The sequence below is a fragment of the Marmota marmota genome, unplaced genomic scaffold (assembly GCF_001458135.2).
Source record: "Marmota marmota marmota unplaced genomic scaffold, marMar, whole genome shotgun sequence".
Lineage (NCBI taxonomy): Eukaryota > Metazoa > Chordata > Mammalia > Rodentia > Sciuridae > Marmota > Marmota marmota.
The window spans coordinates 29001438-29022639 of record NW_025999990.1 but is presented as its reverse complement, the minus strand read 5'-3'; the positions used below and the strand labels follow the sequence as shown (position 1 = coordinate 29022639).

General features: G+C 39.3%; 1 protein-coding gene across 7 annotated transcripts in view; it reads left to right on the top strand.

Annotated features, from left to right (window-relative positions):
* Nucleotides 1-10322, top strand: part of Kiaa1328 (KIAA1328 ortholog) — a 274074-nt gene extending 263752 nt beyond the window's left edge. For all 7 annotated transcript variants that reach the window (XM_048806311.1, XM_048806310.1, XM_048806312.1 and 4 more), the window contains one exon: nt 7694-10322. In XM_048806311.1, coding sequence (XP_048662268.1) covers nt 7694-7904 — 211 coding nt within the window. In that variant the 3' untranslated portion in view covers nt 7905-10322. The remainder of the gene's footprint in view (nt 1-7693) is intronic.
* The last annotated feature ends 10880 nt before the right edge of the window (nt 10323-21202 follow it).

Sequence of the window (21202 nt, the reverse complement as noted above, 5' to 3'; positions counted from 1 at the left end):
AAGTTCCATTCATTTACGAGCAAATGCTATAATTTACATTGTTACTTATGGCCAAGTAAAACTCCATTGTATACACATACCACATTTTCTATATCCATTCATCTGTTGTTGATGGGTACCTGGTCTGATTCTATAACTTGACAATTATGGATTGCTCTGCAGAAAACAATTGATGTTTCACTATAGTATGCTGATTTTAATTCTTTTAGATAAATATTAAGGAGTGAAATAACTGGGTCATATGGTGGTTCTATTCCTGATATTTTGAGGAAATCTCCATACTGCTTCCCAAAGTAGTTGTACTAATTTGAAGTCCCACCAACAATGTTTGAATTTATCATTGTCAACACTTATCATTTGTATTCTTGATGATTGCCATTCTTACTAGAGTGAAATAAAAGGTTAGTCAGTATAGTTTTTGATTTACATTTCCCTGATTTCTAGGTATGTTGAACATTTTTTGATATATTTGTGGGCCATTTGTGTTTCTTCTTTTGAGAAATGTCTGTTTAGTTCTTTTGTCCATTTACCAATTGCATTATTTGTTTTTCAGTTCTTTTTCTAATATTCTGGATATTAATCCCTTGTCAGAGGAGTAGCTGGCAAAGATTTTCTACCATTATGTAGGCTGTTTCTTTAAGCTCTTGTTTTCTTTGCTGTACAGAAACTTCGTAATATGATGTCACCCTACTTATTGATTCTTGGTTTTATTTCTTGAACTTTAGGAAGTTGGTGCTAGAGTGTTGTGCCAGTGTTTTCTTCTAGCAGTTGCAAAGTTTCTGGTCTAATTTCTAGGTTTTTGATCCACATGGAGTTGACTTTGTGCAGGGTGTTTCATTCTTCTACATAGGGATGTCCAGTTATCCCAGCACCATTTGTTAAAAAGGCTATCTTTTCTCCAACATTTTTTGGCATTTTTCTTAAGTATCAGGAAAGCATGTTCTTAAAGCATGTTTTTGAAATTCAAATTAAGATCTTTATCAGAGTACTTTTTCAAAGAAAATGAAATAACAGGGATTGTGTTTATCCTCCCACCATTTGAAATTACTAAAAACAAAATATATGAAACTGTTTTCATACATTGTACATTAAATGCACATGTCAGTTATCCCTGAAAGAGGAGAAACAAATTAAATTAGCAATACAGTGACACTCTTGGACAGCATCTCAGGAACTTCTGTGGAGCCAAAGCAGTTCATTGACTTAAGGAGGCAGAGTTGGAAGTCTGAAGAGGCCAAAACCGCTGGTGTTTGCAGGACAGAGAACTAAATAGGAGAGAACTACAAAAAGAGAGTACTCTTGATATCTGTACATAAAGTTGTTCAAAAAGCTAAAATTGGGAGGAGCATAGATAGTCAATTTAAAACAAGAAAAATTATTCAAGGTGTTTCTCCTTCACTCTTGATGGGTTGAGCACTGTTAGAGATTCAGTTCAGTGATACTGAGTCAGTAACAAGTCAGTGACCATGACTGGAGATTTCTCCTCTAGGAATAGTTTTATGTGGAACAACTACAGGCAAGAATATTTTCAAAGAAGTTGACAGAACACTAATTCAGTACAACCTGAAGTGGAATCTGCTGAAATGAATTATAATTGGTGTCAGAAAAATTATGGATACAAAAGAAAAAGGTTTAGACAGATTTACAAAGCTTGTGAAAATGTAAGGGGTTTGAAGTTTATGGTTATTCATTATGTTATTCATTAGCTTCTTTGAGGAAAAACATTTTAATTTACATTTGTTATTGAATCAGTAGTGTCAATGGTGAAATTTATTTGTTTTCATGGAATTAACCATCACTGGTTCCTTTAATTTTTGTGAGAAATAAAGGATAAATGTCATGACTTGTGACAGTCACAAGTGACATAGCAGTGGTAAAGTTCTTTTGTGATTTTTTTTTTAAGTTCAGAATTAAGAATGAAATTTTTCTGAGCAAAAAAGTTTCTTACAACTTGAAAATAAGCTTAGTCTTGAAAATAAGCTTTTGCTTTAGACTTTAGTGTTTCTTAATGAATTCAACCTAAAATTGCAAGGCACATGGGTGCTTATGTATAAACTTATCCTGTGATAGTCATTTTCAGTGACAGCTAACCTTACCTGAATCACAGGTAGTTTCATACTGTTTATGTTCTTCTGTTGTCAGAAGTTTAAACAAGAAGTGAGACCTCTATTCTCCACAAACTGGCAGCAGATATATTTTCTGATCTCAAACTACAGATTTTGAGCCTGAATATAAGGACAAAGGAAATTTCTCTATTGCAAATTCTATTTCACTGTGCAATTAAAACTTCTACCTATCAATTGAAAGTGATTAATTTGCCATGTAATGACAAACTAAAAGGAATATCAGCAGAAAAATCCAGTATAATTCTACAAATGTTCACCTAAAATCTTATACTTATGGACTAATAACTATATTTGACATGAGCTATCTGTATGAAAAGACATTTTTCATAGATAAAATATATAAACCTCTTATTATAGTTCAGCATTAACAGGTGAACATTTTCAATTTGGATGGCAGTGATCATTAATTTTGAACCATAGGTAAGAGAAATGTTCTGCCCACTCCTCCCAAAATTTCCACTTTTCTCAGACCTGAATTTTTAAACTATGTATTTGATTATTATTCTTTAACATTTTGTCAACAAAAATGTTTTTGTTGACATTTTTGTTGACAAAATGTTATGAAATATATTCTTTCCTTTATTAATTAAGCATATCTGTGTTGGGGCTGTAGCTCAGTGGCAGAGCTCTTGCCTAGCACATATGTGAAGCACTGTGTTCGATCCTTAGCACCACCTAAAAATAAAGGCTATCATCTACAACTACAAAAAAAATTTTTTTTTAATTATATCCTCTCATGAATTTGCCTCTTGTCCAGAAAATCCTAAAATATGTACTACTTGGTCTTTTATGATTTTTTTTTAATTCCAGTTCCCATTCTTAATTCTCACAGACTTTAAGAACTAAGATATAGAATTTATCACTACCTAGGGCCTATACTGACTACTGGGTGAGACACATACAGGACTGATCCAAATAGCCTGAAAGTGCTTTTAAAATTTAACTGTTGGGATAACAGTGCCTCAAAGAAGACAGGTTGAAATTTATCAATTCTGGTTGAACACAACAAAATCAACATTCTTCTTAGAATTTAAATAAAACCCAGAGTCTCATAGCATGACATTAAAAATGTCCAGGATACAGTCCAGAGTTACTCAGCATTTGTAGAATATTGAACATCTCAACTTACAAGGAAAAATATAATCAATGAATGCCAAACCAAAGAATTCAGTAATACTGAAATTATCAGATAACTTTAAAGCAACTTATAACTATGCTTCATGAAGTAAGGGCAAACATTCTTTAGATTTGTATAAATCTATAAATTTTTTGATATAAAGTTTTAGCATAGTAATAGAAGGTATAAAGAAGAATCAAATGCTTATTTTAGAACCAAAAACATAAAATAACTGAAATAAAAATTCACTGGATGGGCTCAATAGCAAAATAAGAATGACAGAAAAAAGTGAGTGAATATGTGGGTAAATCAATAGAGACTATCCACTCTGAACAACACAAAGGAAAATTTAAAAAAAGAAAAGAAACAAAGAAACAAAGCCCCAGGGACCTGTGAAAGAATATCAGAAAGAGAAGAAGGAACATTAAGTAGGGGGGAAAAAGCACTAGAAGAAAATTTCTCACATCTGGTGAAAGAAGATTTAAGAAGCTCAGCAAGTTCAAACAAGATTAACTCAAAGAAATCCACTCCAAACATCATAATTAAATGTCTGAAAATTAGAAAGTAGAAAAAATACTGCAAGTTGCCAGAGAAAATTGACAGCACATAGAAGAACAATGATTTGAATGACTATGTGTTTCTCATCAGAAACCTGGGGAGTAGAATGATGCACAATAGTTTTAAAGAGATGAAAGAACTATCAAGCCAGTGAAAATATCTTTGAGGAATAAAGGTGAATTAATTACATTCTCAGATGAAAAAAAAAAAAAAACTAAGAGAATCCATCATCCAGCAGACTTGCTGTAAAGAAATACTGAACTGTCCCTGTTCGCAGATGAAATGATTGTCTATTTAGAAAGCCCATAGACTCTATACAAGCCTCTTAAAACTAAGCAAGTGTAGAAGGGTTGCAGGATAAAAGGCCAGCGTACAAAATGTGATCATGTTCCTGTATACCAACAGTGAAAACTGGAAAGTGAAATCAATACCAATAGTAGCATTTACAATATTTCCAAATAATTGAAACAGTCCACCTATAGGTAGTTTCATTCATAATAGCAATGAAAAGATTTAGAAAATTCCTAATAATAAGCCTAAAGGAAATTTCTAGAACCTCACTGAAAATATATTTCCTAGATAAAATTATTAAAATGACACATTTATTTCTTCTCTTTTTTGAGATAACAACAAAATGAGAGTAAAATAAGTTCTTGAGTAGCTAATCAAAACTAAAATATTCCTAAGAAGTACCGATGGATGAAGTTCTTTTAAAAAAAAAATTGTAGATGGACAGCATTTATTTTTGTATGTGTTACCAAGGATTGAACCCAGTGCCTCACTCATGCTATGCAAGTGCTCTGCCACTGAGCCATAGCCACAGCCCTGGATTAAGTTCTTCACTGTAAAAGGAGAAAAGCATGAGTACTGAAAGACTTGCAAATTTGATAGTGTTGAAACAGTATCTCTTTGATGGCCTCTACTTTCCCTGAAGTGGGAAGCAAGGCCATCTTTTAGGATAAATAGTGAAAAGTGGAAATAAAGAATTAAAAAAAAATGTTCAACACTCAAAGTTAGTATATGGAGTACATTTTGAGCATTGACTGAAGGAATAAGAGATATGCTTTATTACATTTCAAAAGACTTTTGAGTTTAATTAAGTACTCTTTAATAGGGAATTGGTTAAAAACACTAAAGTGTATCCAGAAGATGAAATAATCTGAAATCATTAAAAATAATGTAAAATATTGCTATGGAAAAATAGTCCCAACATATTAAGTGGAAACGTAATTTATAGAAACTGTGTAGGAGAAGAAATTATGGATGAAAAATATTTTTCATAATGTTAGAAATACATTATGAATTTCTCAAAGACTATTTGTCCAAAGATCTTAAAAGTTGCCTAGGGAAGAAAATACTAAAACTTAAACCATGAGACTGCTCATTTCTTCAACAAATATGTAACACCTGCCTTGCAACAGATACCTTTACTTCTCACTAGAGATAGCAGCAATAAGCAAAATAATTACCCTAGCCTTATGAAGCCCACTATACTAGTAAGGGAGATAGGCAATTAATATTAAATAAATATTTGTATAAAGATATATGCACATAACATTCTAAATAATACTGAGTGATATAAAGAAAGTAAAATACCATAAATCAGTAACGTGACTATGAAGTGATAGTTGTTTTGGATAAAGTGACTAATGAAGGCCTTCTTTGAGAAGGTGACATTTAAATAAAAACATTAATGGACAGACAGAATAATCACAATTTAAAAGAACTACCTAAGCAGAAGGTACAACACAAGCCAAGGCTCAGAGGTAACAATCAAGGGCAATAGCAGGTTCTTAATCTGAGTAAGTGGATTGATGGAGACTAGAATTTGCAGAAAAAAAATAAGAGTTCTGTTTTGGGTAGCTTGAGATGTCTATTATACATCTAAGTAGAGATATGAGTAGCGGCTGAGTATGAGTCTGGAACTCAGGGGCAAGGTTGATGTTATGCCTAAACATTTGGAAGTTATTGATGTTAATAAAGGCCACAAGAGTAGACAGGATCACTAAGATATGAGAGCTAAGGATTGAGTCCCGGGACATTCCATCAATTAAAAGGCAAGAGAAGAGGAAGGTGTTGGTGATCTACAATAGCAGTCAGAGAAGGTCTACTAAAATCACAAAAGATCAAAAAGGGAGTGGGAGACGGGAACTCTGGAATCATGGTTAGCTTCCAAAGGAGTATAGCCTATGGAATAGACCATGAAATCAGTTACTTATGTCCAGGCTGTTCTTGTACATCATCTCAGACTAGCCCTTTCTTAAGTTGGGAGCAAGAAGCCAAGTCAAATCAACAAAGGCTACTACATCTTGGATTTTATCACATATATCTTCCTAGCTCAGAGGCAAAGAAAACTAGAAAGAGCTCTAGGAGAATAAAATTAATGTCACCAAGCCTGGTCAGAATAGGACTGGTAAAGGAGATGAGATAAGCCTTCCACTTATCACTGTTCGAAATGAAGCTGTTGAAGTCAGCCTCTGTGCCCAGGAAACTCAGAAGGCTGGCTCTGTGAGGAACAAAGGCAACATAGTTAATGCCCATGGCTAAAATATGCCAGGTGTTTCAAAGAGTGTTATTTTATGGATCTGGATAAGTGATATATCCCTTTTTAATTATTCAAACATCAAACACTTTCAGCAGGGTAAGACCAAACTGATCAACATTATAGCTGCCTATCACATGTCACCTCAATATAAACTAAAGCATACTGCTCACAGAACACAATCTGATAAAGACATTGTTCTTTTCTGATGTTTAGTGCAAAATTCCATAGGAATTTGTTTTTATTTTCCTTTATGTCATATGTAATTCTTGTGTTCAATTTGGTGATTTTCAAGCTTTGCTTTTTAAAATAGGTTTGTTGCTTTTTAATCTTCCAAATTATTTGGTCTCTTCTGATAGTAAAAGTATGGTCAATACACTTAGTAAATGAAATAAATTAAAGGTAGAACTGAAATCTAAGCCCTGCCTACCATAGACTTTCTAATTCTTCTCCCACAGTGTAACCCATGGTTGAATGTCGCTTCTAGAGAAATGGAATTTTTTATGCTAACCGCAGGACCATACAGATAAGCATTTGTACTTTAGGGTAGATGAATTTTGCAGGAAATATAGCCTGGTTACAACTAATTATACTATACTGTTTAAACTAAAATATAGTTGGACACAAACATTTTCTTCTTTTACTTTGATTATATTTTTTATTTATCATGGTGAAAAGATTACAAACACACTAGTCTGGGAAGTCAAGAGGTCTTGTCCTAAAAACCTCTTGGCTCTGCCAATGACTTGCCCCGTGACTCTATTTCATGTCTACCTTTCTGGACCTTAGTTTTCTCATCTGTAAAATAAGAAAATTATTACAAATTATGTGGAAGACCCATTTCTCATGGGGTAGGCATTGCTAGTATTTGCCAATACCCATTTCCCTTCCCCTTTTGGTAGAGACATGACTGGTTCTGACCAATAAGGAAGCATTATATCACCTCCAGGCGACAGAAAACCTACATATAATTCCTCAGTCTCTCTGCCCTGCCAAGACGATAGAGAAGCCCATATGTTCCAGGGAATAGATCCACTGTCTGCCTGGACTTTCTTTGCAATAAATTGTATCATTACTGTTATTGTGATTACTTTTCCCACTCCATAGTCTGTCCTCATAAGTTAGAAAGGAATGTTAGAGGTCAGCAGAAGAGCTTACAGGCAGCAGGGATCTTGTTTTTGAAGTCCTTCTGGTGTTTTCCATCCCTGAAGTTCCCCCAAGGAAGCCTCTTGCACATGATATGACCTGTGTAAGATGGGATTGCCCTAGACAGCCCACCTCTCCTGGGCTTCTTGTATTCTAATGTTCTAATAGTCTGATCCTTTGCTGACTGAGTTGTGTGTCTTACAGGTATGAGACATCTCTGTTGGATTTAGTTCAGTCTCTGAGTCCAAATTCTGCTCTCAAACCTCAGCCCCACACCTCCAAAGAACCCGTGGCCTGGAATCGCAGTGCTTTTCGACTCAGTTCTCAAAAGTCAACCTGGAAGAAGATGGGGGCACGCAGGACCCCTGAAGACCTGGAAGAGAATCAAATTCTGGAAGATATATTTTTCATTTGACTCCAAAGCACATGCTACAAAATTTGTGGGTTTCTTCACCTACCAATCTAGGGTGTTAAATTATTTCATTGCAAAGTGTTGTATCTCTCCTTTTACAGGAACCTGTCTCACTGGCATCTTATTATATATTGAATATAGAAATCTTTCTAACAACCCACAGTGTTTTGGATCAGACCAATCAGTAGAAACACACTAAAGGGAGGTAGGCCAGGGGATGGTATCTTTTCTAAGCCAAACAGAGATTAAAAATGTAGGGTACTTTCTACATGAGAGACACCATTGCATAGCCAACATCATTTCAAGAGTATTCCCTCCTCAAGCTTCTGCTAGAAAAGTTGATTCTCTTTTGTACATGAGGAAAATCTTTCCACTCTAAGGTCCTCAAATATAAAAGCAGCCCTTTGTAACAAGCAATTTCAAAAGATTTTTTTTTTACCTTCTTCATCCTTTTCTCTCACCACCACCTCTATCTAAGTATGGTCATTGAATTCTGAAGTTGGAGCTGGTACCCCTACCATCACAAGTAACACTGGGGACCAAGTGTCAGTCAGTCTTAGTAGTCATCAGCCTGGTGGCTGCCAGTCCCATTACCAAAAGGCTTAGTGGGCTGGAACTTGTATTAAGCCACCCAGTCAATCCTTGGAATTGGAATTTAATCCAAGAAGCATTAAATCATATATTTACCTGGGGAAATCAAGTGGACAGACAAGTCTGAAACACTTTTCCTATTAATGTTCAGGTACCCCTTCAGTTTCTCAGGATGAATATAAGCAAGCTCTAGGAATTTCCTGTTGACCTAAGTGTGAAGTTTGTTCATCCATTACTTGTGCTCTTGTGAACTTGCCATGGTTATATCTAAGGAAGATGGCACTAAAGGAAGAATGGCATCCAGCTGCTACAGGCTGATTAGCTTCCTCTGGCCCTCTCTTGCCCTCCAAGAAGATGAAAGACCCCCGGTTGGACCAGGCCCTGCATGTGCTCAGTCTACGAAATCCATGCCGAGCAGCCTCCTTGTCTAATTATAGCTACTCCCTTGAAAAGTTGAAAATCATTGCAGATTCCAATTTCCTTTTAAAGTTCACCCCTATAAAAGTAACCAAATCAGTCTTGTCCCATTTCAAAAAGCCTTTGGAATACTGAGCTTTCTTTGGTGTGACAGAAATGGGTAGATGGCAAACTGAGAAGCCCTCAGACATTTTCTCAAAGTTAAGTTTCCAGAACTATCATTTCCCTGCCCCATGTGTCAAGACCAGCTCAAGTGTCCCTTTTTCCATTAGATCAGCCTAAATATAGTCACCTGTTTTGAACCCTGATGTCCTTACTATTCTCTGCAGTGAGAGAATCCAGAGGATCAAGGAAAGAATTATTATTTCTGTAAGAGGCTTGCTTACCTTTAGAAGAATCATAAACACAAAAGGCTTTTTTGAGTCACATGCCCGTGAATGGAGTTTAATTGCTTTTTAACCTCCCCTAAATGGGAAACTTGAAGAGAAAAAGATGGATTTTCAGCAGAGCATCAACCAAGACAGTTGTCTTATGCCAAGTCCCCCGCCAGTTGCTTTTCTCTATCCTGTAGACGTTTTATTGGTGTTGGTGTAAGGATTATAGGATGTGGATTTGTATAGAATCTAATATCTCCATGACTAATTCATAATATATGTTAACATTTTAATCTGATTTAAATCTACTTTGAAGTATATATGCAGAAACTTGAGGCTTATCTAATTGCAGACTATCCTACTGAGAGAGGGTCTAGAACAACAGAACCTTCCCTCCTCCAGTTTGTTTCCCAATAGTGGCCGGTTGGATATTGCTTTCTCAGCCTCTCACTGTTTCCCCAAAGCAAGACTGGATATTTATTGAGGGTGCTACATGTAGTGCTTCCACATTGTCCACCCCGATACCCACCATCCCATGAGAGAAAAACCAATCAGTGTCTATAAAATGGAAAAGGACAGAGCATGTCCATTAAAACTCCCTAAGGCCCAAAGTGCTTGAGTTAGAAAGTCAAAGTTAATCAAGGAAAAGGTTTTGCTGATGTCAGCCTTCCAGGAGGCACATTTATGTTGATCCAAACCCAATCCCCATACCGCTATGGGGTGGAACTTATCCAGAGCACCCCGAATGTCATGAGGAGAGAAGAACCCTCTCTCCATGTGGAGCCATTCTTTTTACTTGGCTCTCTGCTTCTAGCACCGAGTTCATCCTGGAGATTTGATGGCCAGAGACTGTGGGAAGGAGGGGAACCCTAAGGGAGCAGAGCTGGGTGCAGTCTGCTAAGGAAGGTAGAGGCTCTGTCAGACTCCTCTCAGCTCACACTTTATCCTCAACTCAGTGTGTGTTATTTTAATGTGGGCAAATGTTTATAAATATATGGAATTATAAGCTAATAAATTATCTCTGTGGCTGTTTTCCCCATGTGGTTTTAATACTCAATTATCTCCTTCAACATCCCTCATCAGATCAGTGGTCTATAGCTTGAAAGCAAGATCTGAGCCCCAGGTTAACAAAATATTTTCCTCAGTACTTGTTAAAGCAACAGGAGCTTGTGGTCAAGCAGAAGAAAGGAAATTGTGTGCCATGTCATCACATTGACACCAAGCCTCCTATGGGTTCCATGGCTGCTGGATTCAATCTATACACATCTTTAAGTCTCTTCTATGTGCCTATACCCATAGCTGCTCAGCAAGGAAGAATGTCACAGCACTTAGAGACAGGAGACATAGTCCTTCCTAAGTTAGCTTTATATGCTGGAAGAATGGGTGTGAGTGTTTGTGTGCTTGGAATGCCTAGTTCTGAGTTCAGACTCATGGTTGCAGCTGGACAGCCAAAGACCCTGTCATGCCTCCATCCCTCAGAAGCAGACGTGGGAAGAGCAGAATCATCACTCAGCCAGCTCTGAAGCTGAAAATGAAATACATGAAGTTTTCCCCTATTCTCATAAGGTTACCCTTGAGTCTAGTGACAAAACCAGAGATAAGTGATCTTAATGCTCAGATGAATGACTTGGCAGCCAGAGGACCAACTTCATAGATGAAAGACCAGTTACATGCTTTCGTGGAGTTGCTGTTCAAACAACAGTTCCTCAGCCCCTAGGGTTCCATTGCTCCATTTGGAAGTGCAACCTTTTAACCTCTCAGGCTTCACCTCATAGCTCATTTTCCTTCCCTGTCATCTCCACTACACACATAGACATACGCAGAAGTGGTAGCACCTTGCCTTAATCCATTTGTGCCAAAGCTGGGTAATTTGTAAAGAGCAGACATTTATTTCTCACAGTTCTAGAGGCTGGGAAGTCTAGGATCAAGGCACTGGGCAGTTCCCTTGTCTGGTGAAATTGCACCCTGCAGAAGGGCAGAAGGCTGTGTCTTCTGAAAAAAGGGGAATGGAGGGGATGGAGAAACTCGAAAGTCTACAGGGTTTCTCTTTGGGATGATGAAAATTGTCCTAACCTTGTGATGATGGTGGCATAACTTAATGCTCTAAAGATGGCTAAAGTATATATTTTAAATCAGTATATTGTATAAAATGTATTATGTCTCATAAAACCAAAAGAAGAAAAGGAGGGAAGAAGGAGGGGAAAAATGAAAAAACTATTCATGGCCTTGATGGCTGGCTGGCTAGGAGTGCTGGAAAGTCAGGGGTAAAATCAAGTTGGGCAGACCAGAGAGGTTATCTCTGGTTGGCATGCCTATTTGGAGAGCAAGATAGTGATGCCACATGAAGACTATTTTTTGAGGACCTTAATCCCACTAAGGATTGCCTAAATGACCTCTCTAAGCCCCCACCTCTCAATACCATCACTTTAGCAACTCCTGAACTTTGGAGAATACAAACTAGGTAGAAAATGCTGCTAGCCTTTTCTGCCTGTCTCCACCATCAATCTATCACGTTCTAGTCACAGAATTCTATGGCTGGATTGGACCTTAGAGCCCAGGTAATCCATTACTTCCATTTTACAGATGAAGATAGTTCAAAAAAAAATTGATTTGTCTGAGGTGCCACATCCTATCAGTGTCAGGTCTGGCTGCCAGGTTGATGTCCTCACTGCAGCACGTCACCTACCTGATCTGGTATTCCAACATGAGCATTTTCAGTGCATTTCACCACCATCTCTCAGGAGGGAGCCCTCACAGACCACTTGAGCCATGGTAACATATTCATTCCTCAGGAGATCTGAAGGTTGGTGATCCTCAAGGATTATATGCCTCTGCCTGTACCTTCTTTCTGTCTTCAGAAGTGGAGGACATGGGAAGTCTATCTAAAGTATATTCCCAGGGAAAAGAGATGTATCTCCAAATGTGATTGTCTTCTCTAAACAATGAGGCTGTTATAGTCCTAGTGAAGACCTCTTCTGAAAAAAACTAAGACCAAAATGAGGGTGAGCCCCCTCTTGGGTGGAGGAAATGGTAGCTATTTTTGTAGAAGTAAGCCAGTAGGTGGGTACTTGAGTCCAGTAGGAACTATCACTAGCATATATTGCCAGTGTGGCAACCAACCACACTCTGTGACCTGCCAGATCTCAAGGCTGGTCCTCAGGTCCTCGTCAGTGCTGTGGTCAGTTAAATGCCCCTCCCACTGGGCTCAGCATCATGTTAGATGCTGTTGATCCCTCTGGGGAAGTGGCTAACAGTATGAGCAATGAAACCAAGTGGTACAAATCTCACTAGCACTAATTATTAACTGAAAGATCTTAGGCAAAATAGTCACCACATTGAATGTAAGTTTCTACATCTGAAAAATGGGAATGATGGTGCATACCTCTCACAGTTCGGCTGAGGCAAAACACCAACCTCTCCAAGCCATGTCCTTATCTATGACACAGGGATAATGCCACCCAGGGTTGCTAGGTGAATTAAATGAAATAAAGTGTCTACAGATTTACCTCACACTTGGTAGGCACTCATAGACAAAATACATGAGATAATGTTATGGGAAGGGCCTACGAATGCTGGATAGAAGACAAAGCTTCAAACTTGGGAATTTTTTTAATTGGTGTTCTTAGTTATACATGACAGTAGAATCCATTTTGATAAAATTATACAAGCGTAGGATATATCTTATTAAGACTCCATTGAATTTTTAATAACAATAAAATAAGAGCCATCAGTGAATTTTCCAGTGGCTGGTAGCAGGCTATAAGTACTATGGTTTCAGGATAGCAGATTCTGGGCTGCATTTACTTAAGTTTTATGGGCAGAGGAAAAGAAGAAAGAGGGGTTTGACATAGACTTTGAAAGAGTATCTCTAAAACAGAGTGGAAGGTGACTTTATGGGAAAGTGCAGAAGTTGAGTACTCATTGGCAGACAAGATGGATTTGAACAAATGGTGAAGAGGTCATGGCTAACAGGTGAGATGAGATACTAGTAGAGAAGGTATGGAAATAAGCTGAGAGATTGAGCCCAAATTGTGCAGAATGCTAAGTATCAGGCAGTGAAGTATTTTATCCTTCAAGCAATGAAAAGCCATAAAAGATTTTGCAATTTTTTGTAAAGGAATATCTATTTAGGGGACTGAACATACAGCACGGTGCTTAGCATGTATGAGGCCCTCGGTTCAATCACTAATAATGCAAACAACAACAATCTAGTTAGCTGTAGTGTCACTCTCAATTAGGATGAAATAAGGAAAATAACATGGAGTGCCTACCAAGTACAAAGTAAAGTCTTTAGATACTTTATTTCATTTACTTCATCCAGCATCCCTAAGGAGTGAATGGTATTATCCTGGTATCATAGACGAGGAGACAGCTTGGAGAGATTGAGGAGATTGAGTGTCATGCTTCAGCCAGAAACTCTCAGAGCTGTGATTGCACCAGGGGACTGCAGCTGTCTCTTCTGCACTCATGCCTGTTCTAACACGCAAGTCTCTTCATGCTGGTCTAAGCAGGTGAAACTTTAGGCAAAGACTCCAATTATGAGCTATTGCCACAGGCCAAGTTGCAAGTTTGTCACTCCTACTTTACCCCATCAGTCACCTCTTAGTTTTGTGCTGATTGTCCTAAATAGAAGGGTATATTTATTTGATATACTACCACCATCAAACTTTCCAATAGTCCTCCCAAGTCTAGATCTTGTATTAAACCACCCAAAGGAGAGTTATGGGCTATAGACCAAGTACACCTAGAATATGACACACATGCTGGGGACTGAGTTGGAGAGAAAGACCTCAACTGTAGCATTGTCATCAACTTGGCCAGATTGAGAATGTATACTGAAGGAAGTCAAGATTGCCACTGACAAGATAAATAACAGGGCCTGGAGCGGGGGTCCTAGGAGACCAGAAAGTGATAGAGGAAGAGGTCAGAAATTACTCCAGTGGAGTGGATAAGCATGTTCAGCCCCAATAATGGCAATGATAATGGTAAAAGGAAAGATTTTAGATTTTTTATTTTGATAGCCTTCGTACACAGCCAATGGAAATGTAAAATGTGAATCTGCTTTGGAAAATAGTCTGGCAGTTGCTAAAAATGTGAAACAGTTAAATTATGACCTAGCAATTCCATACCTAGATATATACCCAAGAGAAATGAAAAGAAAGGGAAACTACTCAAATGTCCATCACCAATGAATGGATAAACAAAAATGTGTTTCAGCCATATGCTAGAATATTATTTGGCAATCAGAAGGAATGACATACACATAAAAACATGAAGGAACCTTAAAAATACTAAGCTAAATGAAAGAAGCCAGGAGAAGACCACATATTGTCAGATGTCATTCATATGACATGTCCAGATAGAAAGTCAATTAAAGGTCAGCTAGGGCTAAGGGAATGGAGGGTTTGGAGGGGATGGAGAAACCCTAAAGTCTACAGGGTTTCTCTTTGGGATGATGAAAATTGTCCTAACCTTGTGATGATGGTGGCATAATTTAATGCTCTAAAGATGGCTAAGGTATATATTTTAAATTAGTATATTATATAAAATGTATTATGTCTCATAAAACCAAAAGAAATAAAGGAGGGAAGAAGAAGGGGAAAATGAAAACACTATTCATGGCCTTGATGGCTGACTGGCTAGGAGTGCTGGAAAGTCAGGGGTAAAATCAAGTTGGGCAGACCAGAGAGGTTGTCTCTGGTTGGAATGCCTGTACACGCAACATACATGAATCTGCTTAGTAAGAACTGGCACATAAACCTACATGTGTACTCTGATAATTTGTCTCCCAACATGGGATGCATGTAGGTGTGAAGAAAGGAGCTCCTAGGATGTGCAAAAATTGGGAACTACTGTTAAAGAACAAAGAGAAAAGGCATGGACAGGAAGAATTTGTGGTGAGGGAAAAATTTTGTGGGGTGGTGACTAAGAAGGATAGAATTATCCAGAACAAGATCAAAAACCTAGACCCCACACGAGGAAGGCAGGAATACAAACATCAAGCATGTGGCATGGGAGCCAGCAGGTATCAGGAAGAAAACAGCTCTTACCATGTACCATAGCCCTGTGTGCCACCTTCCTCAACCCTTATGAGATGGGCCTCTTTTCATAGATTTTTAAAATTATTTAAATATATGCGTTTTTCTTATAAGCCTTCTCAAACCCTTCATTGACTACACACCTAATACATGAAGTTGATTTATTTTACACCCAATAATAAAAATGAGGCTTAGCAAGATTTGCCAAGTTTGTCAGCTATTAAGAAGTAAAATTCAAACTCATAGATTGGTAGGATCATTATTCCCTTCTTCCCCTGTCTTCCCTATTTCCAAACAATCTCTAAAAGCATCAAGACACATTCTATTTTGTGTCTTTTTTCTTTTTTTACTGTGGTACCAGGAATTGAACCTAAGGGCACTCTAGCAATGAGCTACAATCCTCAGTCATTTTCATTTTTTCTTTTGAGATGGTCACAGTAATTTACTGAGGCTGACCTTGAATTTGCTATCTTTCTGCCTCAGCCTCCTGAGTCTGAGATTATAGGCAAGCACCATGAACCTAGCTCATTTTCTATTTTTCAAACCTACCCACTTCTCTGTGTCACTGCTAACATTTCTCTTGTACATCATTAGTCTTTCTTTCCAAAGGACCTGGATTCATCCTAGAGCATGTGCTCATCTCTGCTTTACTCTTATATTTTTAATATTTATTTTTTAGTTGTGAGTGGATACAATACCTTTATTTTATTTTTATGTGATGCTGAGGATCAAACCCAGTGCCTCATGCATGCTAGGTGAGCACTCTACCTCTGAGCCCCAGCCCCAGCCCCTTACTCTTATTTTTAAAATAAGTGGAGATCATAACTTACTTATTCAGGGCTATTGTGAAGGGTAAGTAAACTAGTGTATGGAGAGTGCTCAGTGCAGAATATAAAAAGCTCTCAATGAAGACACCTATTCCAGTTTTATTCTCCAAGAAGCTACCAGGGTCATCATATCATGTCATACCCCAGAAGAACGTGCATTTCCTTTTGCCTTTGAGATTCTGGCCTTGTGAGCATAGTCCTCAGGATTCTTCGTGACTTGATAACTGCAGTCTTCAGACCTCCAGCCCCTTCTTTTCCCACATTCTTTCTCTGCAGAGTGTGCTCCAGCCACCCTGAACTTCCATCGCAAGTTCCTAAAAGTACCGTTCTTCAACTGACCTCCTTATGAGCATCCTAAGCCTTTATCACAGCATTTATTGTGCTAGAATTTACTGATGTGACTCCTCTTTGGATTGGAAGCCTCAAGATGGCCAGAATGTGATATAAGTCTTATTCATCAATAATTCCTCAGAACTCAGCATTATTCCTGACACCTTGTAAGCCCTTAATCATTCTTTTTCAGATAGGTAGATAGGTGGGTGCGTGGGAAGGGATAAATGAAATGTCTATGGCTCCCAAATCCAGTACTTTTTGTACCACCCCAGACTGCTCACAGCTCTCAACAGAGAAGTTAATGAGGGCCATACTGAGACGCAACAGGGGAAAGAAGGGGCTTGGGGACACCTCTTTTGCTCCCTCCACAGTGACTTATATTTTCTCTTTCAAATTTAAGATTTGGAACTTCCCTGCATCAAATACCAAAGGACTTCCCAGTGCTCACAGAGCACAGAGCATATCCCTTAGAGAAATACATGGGACTCTTGGGCTGTCTCTCTTTTGTCATCTCCCTCCATCTCTACTCCCTCTGCTCCTCACTTCCATAGGCTGCCCACCCTGCAAAGACATCCTGCTCTTTCCTGCCTGTGTGATTTTTCCAGGTACCTCTCTCCAGGGTGAATTTTTTCAGACTTAATTGTCACCATCTGCATGATGTTTTTCTAGCCTCTCAGGCTTTGTATACTCCTGGGTCCAATAATACCACGTAGGGCCTTGTAAGGCCTACTTCACTTGGTGCCATATTGTTTTGTGCATGGTTTGTTTTTCCTACTAGAATGCTAAGTGTCCAAACCAACATGTAATCTCCTTGGAGAACCCAGCCTCACCACTTGTGAGCTGTGGAAATTTAGGCAAAGTTATTAGACCTTCTGAACCTCAGATATAATAATTTATAAAATCACTTGTAAAAGTGAAGGTGATAATTCTACCTTATGGATTTGGTGCCTAGACTGCTGCTAGCCCTAGGACCTAGACCAGAAAAAAATCAGAATGATGCTGTCAAAGTGCCCATGAAAGTGGGGCTGCCAGGGTGTCCAGGAAAGCCAGAGGGGCTGCTTGGAACCCAGAGAAACCAGAAGGCCCAGGAGCAAGAAGCAGTGTTAGTGTGTGGGAGAAAATAGAAGAAGCCAAAGACCTGACCCCGTGTGAAAGGCAGACAGGGCATCAGAACTGTCCTCTTCCTCCCCTGAATCCCCAGCTAGACAGCCTTGGCTGACACCTCTGTGGCACCATCACACGGCCACGATCTGACCTCTGCGAGGGTGCCCTGTTGCCCTTCCCCTGTTAGGAAACTGTGGTTGCCCCTCCTTGATTCTTCCAGGTGCCACCCCACCTTGCCCTTCTCCCACTATCCTCCATCCACTTTTAAATCCCCTCAGTCCAGTGCTGAGATGCGGGAGCCAGAGGAAGGAAAGATGGGCGTCTTGCTGCTGCCAGGTAAGATGGGATGAACTTTACAGCGCATTTTCCACGTTCTCCTCCCAGCTGCAAGTGATTTAAACTTGTTGGATTTATATAACATTGGGAAATAGTAAACTGTGTAAATTTGCTATGTTTTCCGAGGACAGTTATTTATGGAGGGGCATTTTTAACTCAAGTACTAGAGTGTTAAATCATTATAATAAATTCATGCTATTCAGACTTTCTTACATTGTAATAAATTTTTTTCTAAGCATGAATGAGGAGATCCATGATTCCTCTAATATACCATTATGTATTTCTTCTCAAAATGACACAGCTTACTACATCAAGTTGGAGAATAATAGAAGGAGATTTACTGTGTTGGAGGAAAAAGTTGAGCAGTGCTGAGAGTGAGAAGGTTCTTGGGAGCCACAGTGTCAAGCAGAACTCCTACCTCTTTGTGGGCTTGTGCTCCAGATGGGAGGAGAAGCCATGCCAGGGGCACACCTGGCTGGAATAGCAGCCCCTCAGCCTCCCACCCATGCTTTGAGCAGATAAATGGAGCCAGGGACCCCAGTGGCCTTCTGTCACAACCTATTCAGGGGCAGGTGTCAAAGTAGGGTTCTGGTAGTAAAAAAAAAAAAAAAAAAAAACTGTCTCTCCATGATGACAAATCTGTGCCTAAAGCATCAGTCTGGGTGAAATGCTGTCTTCATAAAGTTCTCTCACCTCCCTCACTGCTCACCTGGGAACTGACCTGGACCATAAGATTCAGAGTTTTCATCAAATTCTCAAGGGATCTTTGATCCAAAAAATTCAGAACTCATTGGGCTTGAGTGAGCACCAAAGAATTTTCTCACTATCTACAATGTGTTTGGTCAAGTGCAATGACACAGTTCCTAACTTCTAGCAGCATATGTTACAGCAAGGCAGAAAGTCAAGTTGAACTGCAATTAGAATTTCCTGGAATAAATACAATGAGAAATGCGAATAGCAATCCCTTCCCATGCAGAGGAGCAGTAGTTTAAAGGCATAGAGACAAGGACCCCCAAGGTGAGTGAGCTCATGAACAGCCTTGAAAGGTAATCTTGGTATTTAAACCTTGAAGAGCAGTGGGTCCCAGTGGGAAGAAACCTGCATAGAATGCATAGCTTCCTTGGTGCCCATATGAGGCCTAGGTTCAAGTCCTTGCTCTGCCGGTATAACTGTGTGTCACTGTCCAGTTCCCTTCACCAGTCCAAACTATCTATCTGCCATCGCTATCTGCACAATGTTGATAGCATGCATACCCCACCTGCCTTTGCCTGGCTCACAGTGTACATGGGGGTCTGATGAAAGGTGTCCATGTACCTGCTGGGTAGACAACTGCACACTTTCTGTGCTCTCATGGTGTATCTGAAGGCTGGCAAGGGGCAACAAGCCCTTCTGAAGCATGGAGAAAGCAGGGGATCCCATGACAGCCGAGAAGAACTGGGCCTTCCCACTCCCAACCATTGCTGCTTCCCTGCTGATTGCCACCACCTTAGGCAGTGCTTCCAATAGGGCAGCCCACCACTTCCTCATCCCAATTTCAGAGTGCCATCTACCTACCTCTGTTTCTCCCACCAGATGTAACTTCATTGTCCCATGCAAGGGTCTTGGCTTCTGGAGACCCCTGTGATTCTCTAGACCCCAGCAGGAACAACCAAGAGCTGGGACCTCTGAGCTGTGGTTCACATGGTCTTCTTCATTCATTGGGGTGCCTGTGGGTAGCTTGCCACACTTCCTCCTCCCCTCTGTACCCCAGACTCCACTCCCCACCTTCACATCCGTGCCTTCTCTCTTCTGAACAGAATTACTGCTGAAATAGTTTTCTTTGGCTAGTCAGACTGTTCCTGGGGAGAGGGGTGAGATGGACATTCCCATCTCTTTCTGAGCCAGGGCTAGTTAGTGTTTCCTGAATGAGTTGGACACAGAAAAAAAAACAAAAAACCAGTATCCTCCAGTATCCTCATCACACTGTCCAGGACATAAACACCTTATGTCTGAGTTTGGGGTTTCTCTTTTTTGGGTCACTCAGCATGTGACCTGGAGCTTATCCATAAAAGTCTTGGTCCAGTTGACTGCTAGCTGTCCCCAGGCTGTCCCAGCTAATGTTCAGAGAAAAGTTTTAGGACTGTACAAAGAATCCCTGCAGCTTGCACCCATATGCCCTGAAGTGAACATTTTAATTCATTTGCTCTGTCATTCACTGTTTCTCACACAAACACCCATACAATTACTTTTTTTTCCTCAAAATATTTGAAATTAATTGCAGGCCTAAGCTTCTCTTTCAGCATGTATTTCCTGAAAATAAGGATAGGCTCTTACATAACCACAGTATAATGATCAAAATCAGGAAGTTAATACTAAGACAGCACCATTAGCTAATCTAACCTATTGATCTTATTTACATTTTGTCAAAGATTGTACTAATTAATATCCCTGACAAACAACAAACCAACAAAAAAATTCTAGCCAAGAATCCAATCCAGGATCACAAGTTGCAGTTGGTTGTTATTTTTCTTTAGATGAATACAAGTCATTTATTTTATAGTCTGTTACCCAGTTTGGGTTTGCCTGATGTTTCCCAATGATTAGAGTCAGGTTATGCATTTGCAATAAGTGGTGCAGTGTCCTCAGTGCATCAGAACAAGGATCCTTGGTAGCTTTGTTAGATTCTTAGTGATAATTTTGATCACCTGGTTAGGGTGGTGGTGGTGGTGGTCAGGTTTCTCCACTAAAATAACTAACTTTCCCTTGGTCTCTTGTAGCTATCTTGTGAGAGATACTTGAAAAACTATGAAGATGCTGCTTCTCACCTGCCTTTACCCATCCATTGATGACTGGGCACATTTCATTTAAATCCTTAGTCTTCTCCTGGCCCCTCCCTATTCTCTTCCACTAGCCTAGCACTAGGAGGGGGGCTGGGAAGGAGACAATAGACTTTCACTTTGTGTCTCCAGGGCCTTCAGCTGAGACTGGAGCTACAAATTCTGAACAACATAGAACAGCATGTGAACCAGGGCCATTGAAAGGAGCTCCACTTTGGGAACAATAGGAGGACAGAAGATAGATGCTCAGTTTGAGGTAGAGTCCTCTGAAGTAGATGGACCTTGGACTCTGGCTTAAGAATTTGAATGGCCACAATGGAGTATTACTCTGCATTAAAAAATGACAAAATCATAGAATTTACAGGGAAATGGATGGCATTAGAGCAGATTATGCTAAGTGAAGCTAGCCAATCCCTAAAAAACAAATGCCAAATGTCTTCTTTGATATAAGGAGAGTAACTAAGA